This window comes from Otolemur garnettii, unplaced genomic scaffold (genome assembly GCF_000181295.1).
Source record: "Otolemur garnettii isolate 467f Iridium unplaced genomic scaffold, OtoGar3 scaffold00004, whole genome shotgun sequence".
Classification (NCBI taxonomy): domain Eukaryota; kingdom Metazoa; phylum Chordata; class Mammalia; order Primates; family Galagidae; genus Otolemur; species Otolemur garnettii.
Genome location: NW_003852399.1, coordinates 26,738,826 through 26,746,062, shown reverse-complemented (window position 1 = coordinate 26,746,062; position 7,237 = coordinate 26,738,826). Strand labels below are relative to the sequence as shown.

The 7,237-nt window shown below is 39.5% G+C and overlaps 1 protein-coding gene across 1 annotated transcript in view; it reads right to left on the bottom strand.

Annotated features, from left to right (window-relative positions):
- Window positions 1-636: 636 nt before the first annotated feature.
- LOC100963028 (cytochrome c oxidase subunit 6C) overlaps window positions 637-7,237 on the bottom strand; it is a 7,446-nt gene continuing 845 nt past the window's right edge. The window contains exons 2-3 of the mRNA XM_003782448.2: window positions 5,664-5,803; window positions 637-750 (exon numbers count right to left, since the gene is read on the bottom strand). Coding sequence (XP_003782496.1) covers window positions 637-750; window positions 5,664-5,777 — 228 coding nt within the window. The 5' untranslated portion in view covers window positions 5,778-5,803. The remainder of the gene's footprint in view (window positions 751-5,663; window positions 5,804-7,237) is intronic.

Here is a 7,237-nt window from a genome sequence, read left to right as displayed (position 1 = left end):
CTGTGAGCTGTAATGCCATGGCACTCTGCCCAGGGGGACAGCCTGAGGCTCTGTCTCAAAAAAAAAAAAAAAAACAAAACTTTTAAGAAATCTTCTTAAAAAAAAAAAAATTAAGATAATAAACTTTATGTTACAGATGTTCCCTGACTTAAACTGGGTTATATCCTGATAGACATCCTAAGTTAAAAATGCATTTAATATACTAATGCATTTAATACACTATCATAGCTTAGCCTAGCCTACCTTAAATGTACTTGGAACACTTACATTAGTTGAGTGAAATCATCTAACATAATGCCTATAATGAAATATAGGTTATCTCATGCAGTTTATTAAATATAACATCCTATAAAGTATTGGTTGTTTACCCTCAACAGTGCACGCCTAACTAGGAGCTGCAACTGCTAACCATCATCAGAGTATTATGCTACATACCACTAGTCTGGGGAAAAATCAAAATTCAAAATACAAAGTATAGTTTCCATTGAATGTATATCACTCTTGCACCATGGTAAAGTTGAAAAATACTAAGCACAAACATCCTAAGTCAGGAACTACCTATATCTGCATTTTACCACAATTAAAATTTTTTTAAGAGTAACTTCAAATAACTATTATTACCTTTGTATTTCAAAATTATTTGACGCTCTGAAAGACACCAGCCTTCCTCATCTCCTCAAAATCTTTCATAGAATCATAATTTCTGTAGAAATCTGCATATGCCTTCTTTCTTGGTTCAGCCACAGCAAACTGAAAAATAAAATAGCCCATTTTTGAGATTATCAGAAATTCATTATCTAAACACAAAGTAAATCACCCTTTAACTTAAACCTAAGACAAGAGGTGAAGGTGAGACAGATACAAAGAAGAGAAAGTAGTCTCAGAGAAACACAAGAAAGAAGGGGCCTCTCCTTGCCTAGGGGCAGATCATACCTTTTCCTGGTGACCTGTGTATGCATGCATGTTTGGAGGTCCGTGGGTGCAGACTGGCAGGAGCAAAAAAAAGGATGATAGCCAAAAAGCTGAAAGGTGTTAGGGAGAAGATAGCAGCCTTCTCTCCAACAAAGTCTATAGATTCCACAGCTGAGACATGATAAAATATTACAGTTCAAGTTAAGACATGATAGGATTTCTAAGGAGTCTGAGGTTAATCTGGCAACCATCTGCCTCTGAAAGGCACAAGAAACTATCTGGCAAGAACAGTGCAGGGTGATTTACACTTCAACATACAATGACCCCCAAAAGTAGGCATTACAAAAGAGGCAATACACCTAAGATGATGGCTACCAATCACCTTGGGAGAAGTCTAGAAATTGCTAAATTTGGAGCAAAGAAATGAGGAAGGAGTGTTCATTTTGTTTTGTTTGAAGTTTCTGTAGAGAACAGGGTTAAGCAGAGAAGGAACAAATGGGGCAGCGCCTGTGACTCAAAGGAGTAGGACGCCAGCCCCATATGCCAGAGGTAATGGGTTCAAACCCAGCCCCGGCCAAAAAAAAAGAGAGAGAAGGAACAAATGATTCAAGAGAACACAGAGTTTAAGTGACTTGATCAAGATCTAGGGAAGAAACAAGGTGGAAGGTGGCTCAGGCAAGATTCAAGTCCATGTCTGTCATATCTACAAAACACTGTATGGTGGATTTCAAATGAGTGAATTATAATCCAGATTAAAATCTCATCCTACATATAAAAACCAATAAAAATTCAATATTCAATCCACATCAGTGAAAGTGCTACAGAAATACATGGATTCGTGACATTTGATGGAGTCACACAGTAATAGCCCTCGATCTGGCTACTTACTGCTTCACTTCCTACTCCAAGTCCCAATTTCTTCCAGTAAAAGACCAAGAAGCAGAAACCCAAGTGCTGCCCTCTGAACTGAGGTTTACTGGGGCCCATCACTACAAATTGTGGAATTAGGAGTCAACTTGACTGGGCTAAAGAATCCCCAAATTGTTGAACATTATTTTTGGTGTGTTTATAGGGTGTTTCTGAAGAAGGGAGAGGGCAAATTCTCTTTTCTTGAGCTGGTACATCCACCTTCTTTTGGCCTTGGACACTGGAGAACTACTGGTTTTCAAGCCTTCTAACTAGAGATTTAACACCAGTGGTGCCATATGCTCCACACCCGCCTCCTGCCTTTGGATTACCACTGGGAGTTACACCATCAGCCAGCTCCCCTGATTCCTAGGCCTTTAGACTTGAAGTGAATTACATCACCAGTTTTCCTGGTTCTCCAATTTATAGATGACGGTAAATGCTGGAACTTTTGGGCCTCCACAAAAGTGTGCATCAATTCCCACAACAAATCTTTATCTCTCATTTGTATCTCCTTTTACTTCTGTTTCTCTGAAGAACTCTAATATAGCACACAAAGCAACTATGAGCATTTTGTTACAATAAAAAAAGAAAATATTTTATCTTCAGTTGGTGAAAAATGAAAAGCAAAGTGATTTTATAAACTCATCTAAATTATTTTGTGTTATACTTTAAATGGGAGTTTTCAGAAGTCTGAAAAATTGCCTGGCGCAGTGGCTCACGCTTATAATCCCAGCATGCTGGGAGGCCAAGGCAGGTGAATTGCCTGAGCTAGAGCGAGACCCCGTCTCTAAATATAGCCGAGTGTTATGGCAGGTGCCTGTAGTTCCAGCTACTCCAGAGGCTGAGGCAAGAGAATCACTTGAGCCTAAAAGTCTGAGGTTGCTGTGAGTATAAGGCCATGGCACTCTTAACAGGAGTGACAAAGGGAGACTCTGTCTCAAAGAAAAAAAAGTCTTTAGTGAACCTAGAGAAAAATTCCACATTTAAGGTAAGGGCTATTCATTTGCCTCTTAAAATCTAACCCATCTTCATGAATTTAGGCTTACAGACAAGTAACTTAAGCAAAAAAGATTTACTGGATTCCTCTTTCAGGTAAGAAACACAGCCGCTGATTGAAATTATGGAAATAGGACAAAACCAGGAATTTTTAAAAAAAGAAAAGCCATCTTCAAAAGTATTTAACCCCAAGTAAATAAGAGAAATGAAGGAGGTAAGCATCTAGGAACCAAAGTTAACCGCTGCCTTATCCTTTAGTAAGAATCTGGGTTCCTCAATGCTTTGGGAACCTTCCTTCCAACCAAACACTAATAAAATTACAATCTGCCCCAAAACCAGCACATTGTACCCCATAATTGCATTAGTGTACACAGCTATGATTTAATAATAAAAAAATGTACCCATCAATTCTGATATGGGAAGAATTAAAGAAAAAAAATACAATGTGCCCAATAATATACAACAGTCTAGTACATGAGAACCCAGGAAAATACAACCAATTCATTAGGGAAATAGGCTATGTGCTACTCTGCAAGAAAAAAACATTTGAGCGGGCCTTGAAAGACAAACAGAAATTGCCAATAAGATGAGATTATTCCTGACACGTACATACCATGGGAGAAAGCAGAATTAGGTGACAGCAAAGAGTTCTGAAGGGCTATAAAGTTGTGTGTATTAGGATTGATGAGGATGACAATGGAAAGATAGAAGTATAAATCAAAAAGGTCTTAGAATTAAGAGTAAATTTTAGCATTAGCCTGTAGATAGTTGTTTTTCAAGTCATCCACAATCCATTAGTAGGTCATGAAACCAATTTACAAGGCTACAGCCAGAACTTAACAGTAGAAAATTATATTAAAAGTAGGTACCACATATAATTTCAATGCATCAAATTGTTTTAATTATATAGGGTGCCCATAAAGTTCATGTGCAATTTAAAATAATGTGCAAACAAACTTTACGGACATCCTGCATTACTATAAACTCTCTATACATATACAGAACACAATGCAAAAAATGTATGTGTTACTATAAGCAAAAAGTTGAAACAGTCCCTTAGGGAGCCCAATGACATGTATTCTGGGAGTTACCAGTTAGAAGTAAAAAAAGACTACATGTTACAAAAGCTTGAACATTGATAGCAACAGGGATGAGTCAAAAAAATCAGCTCATTATATTTCTCTGTCCTTACTCCCACTTCATTTACTCATCCATCCATCCCTTCCACATTTATTTTGTAGCCACCATGTGCCAGGCAGCAGGAAACTCAAGAACCAAGTGAAGGATTTGCCTTTATGTGCCCCTCTCTTCAAAGGGTCCCAAAGCACAGGCCTACTTAGTACTTTTGCTTACTACTGCCCCTCCTTTGTTCTCCCTAACTTGGAAGGCTCAAACATTACCTCCATTCTCAAAGACCTATCACTCACAACTGTGATTCACAACCCCCCCAAAAATCAATCTTTCATTTATGTCTATCTTACAATATCTTCTAATTTTTTCACCTCCCAACTTGACTTAGCTTTTTATGAACAGATTAGTCATACACCTTTTGTGTCCTCCAAAACACCTAGAATTACACATTATCTAACTCTGATGGAATTTTAGACAATCTCTCTTATTCTATAGATACTTATAAGCACCTATTTGCCCGGCGTCCAATGATGGAATGTCACAGTAAACCAAAAACATGGCAAATGCCTTAATGAGGGTTCAACAGCCTAGTGAAGAATACAGATATTAAACAAAAATTAAAAGTTCAAAAAGTTACAAAAGTAAAACTGAATCCTCTCATGGACTATTAGGTCAACACAGTGATAAACATTATCATAAACATTTTTATGGAAAAGAATTATAAATATAATAAGCAGCCTTTGATAAAAACAAAGGGTACAATATGAAAATACAGAGAAGAGAGTAGAGTGTTAAAATACAATTCTGTGACAATTCTTCAAGGTGCCAAACAGAACAAGAGATCCTCTACACCTGCAGGTTGTACATCCTCAGATTCAGCCAACCTCAGATTGAAAATATTTGGAAAAAAATTTAAAAAATAATAATGCAAATAAACACAATACAACTACTACTGATACAGCACTTACACTGAATTAGATACTATAATCTAGACTTGATTTAAAGCATAGGCAAGAATGTGTAGATTAAATCAAATACCACATCATTTTCTATCAGGGATTTAAACCTCAGGGGTCCTGGAACTAATCACCCTCAGATACACAGGGAGGTAACTGATTGTACTGCCTTCCCTAACCCTCTGCATACATAGTTTCTGTTACAGGCTGACCTACATTCTCCCCATATCCATGCATTGATTCCTAAGTCCTGGTACCTCAGAATATAACTGTTTTTAAAGTGGTAATTAAGTTAAAATGAGGCCCTCAGCATAAAACCTAATCCAACATGACTGCTGTCCTTACAAGAAGAAATTCCACCACAAATACGCGCCCACATACAGGTCCTTGTAAAGACCCAAAGACAGCCATCTACAAGCCAAGAAGAGGAGCCTCACAAGGCAATCAACCCTGCCAATGGATTTCTAGCCAACACACCTTCAAGAACATTTCTGTAGATTAAGCCACCCAGTCTGTGCTTCTGTTACCAGCCATAGTAAACCAACACAGCTACATTTAAAGATGAAGGAAAAGCTATTTGGGGGCTACAAAGTAGTTCCTATCAAACTGAGGTTGAGTCCAAGAAGGGTTGGCACAATTAACCCTTTAAGGGGAGTGTTTCTCTGAAACTAACTATACTAGTTTTAATAAAATGCATTTTTAGATCAAAACTGCTTTGTGACCTCATGCACAAAAAAACAACAACAAAAAAATACGTACCTTATAGAAAACTGCAACCCCCAGGGATACAACAAATGCTCCAACAATATGAATCCGCAGGCGCCTGGCCAAGAGGCCACGCATCTGAGGTTTGGCCAAAGCACTGGAAGCCATGGTACTGTCCTTGATGGGTTCCCAACCTTAAATAACGAGATTCAGAAAATGTGATTCAATATATACTTTATTCAAGTCCAAAGTTTGAGAATGGTTGCCACCGAGCACAGACTCAAGTTGCCTTGAATATATACTCTATAGCAGTGGTTTTAGGCTGGGTGAGGTGGCTCACGCCTGTAATCCTAGCACTCCAGGAGGCCAAGGCAGGTGGATTGCCCCAAGCTCAGGAGTTTGAAACCAGCCTAAGCCTGAGCGAGAACTCATCCCTACAAAAAAATAGCTGGGCGTTGTGGCAGGCACCTGTAGTCCCAGGTACTTGGGAGCTGAGGCAAGAGAATCACTTGAGCCCAAGAGTTGGAGGTTGCTGTGACCTATGATGCCACGGAACTCTATCCAGGGCAACATGGTCAAACTCTTGTCTCAATTAAATTTAAAACAAAAAAAAAGTTTTTTGGGGAAATAGAGGCAGTTCCTAAGTTGTTTTCCAAGAATTTACATTAAAATAACATAAGCTGTTGGTTTTTCTAACACAAATGCAGGAATGAGACAATCATAGGTAAAGTGGCTAGTCAGGAACAATATGCCTGCAACAATTCCCCCAGCATGAGTGTGTATGGGTATTGGTGTGTATGTGTGTGTGTGTCTGGAATGTGACAAGGTGATTCAAATTCTACACCCTTGACTCTATGACCAGATAAAATTTTGCATAGCTCAGACTACTATTTTTTTTTTCTCAAGTAAAATAATTTAAAAATCTTTACAACAGGCGGCGCCTGTAGTGCAGTGGGTAGGGCGCTAGCTATATATACCCAGGCTGGCAGTTGGAACCCAGCCCGGGCCAGCTAAACAATGACAACTGCAACAAAAAAATAGCTGGGCATTGTGGTGGGCGCCTGTAGCTCCAGCTACTGGGGAGGCTGAGGCAAGTGAATCGCTTAAGCCCAAGAGTTGGAGGTTGCTGTGAGCTGTGACACCACTGCACTCTACGGAGGGCATTAAAGACTCTGTCTCAAAAAAAGGAAAATCTTTAGAACAGAATAAGATCTAAAGAACTTTTATGCATTAATTCATTTTAGAACCTTAAGAGAGACCCAGGAAAATGGATAAACTGCCACAAAAAGTGTTTAGTGGCTCAGCCTGCTTCACCCCCACCCCGATGCTGACAGACTTCTCTGAATAAACGCGACCGATTGCTGGACACCGCCAGCGCCTGGTGGGCACAACCTCCCAACAAGTCCTTTCCTAAAGAAAAGAGGAGCAGGAGTTCTACGTCGGGAATAACAAGTGCAAACGCATTTGTTGCACTGACTCTTCTAAAAACACACTACCAATTCATTAACTCTTCGTGACAACCCTGTCAGACCGCGTTTTCCGTGGTCACAAAGCACACGGTTGGAACGGGGACGGGAACCCAGAAGCTGCCCGAAGGTCCAAGCTCCATAAGGGCTTCCTCTGCCCCG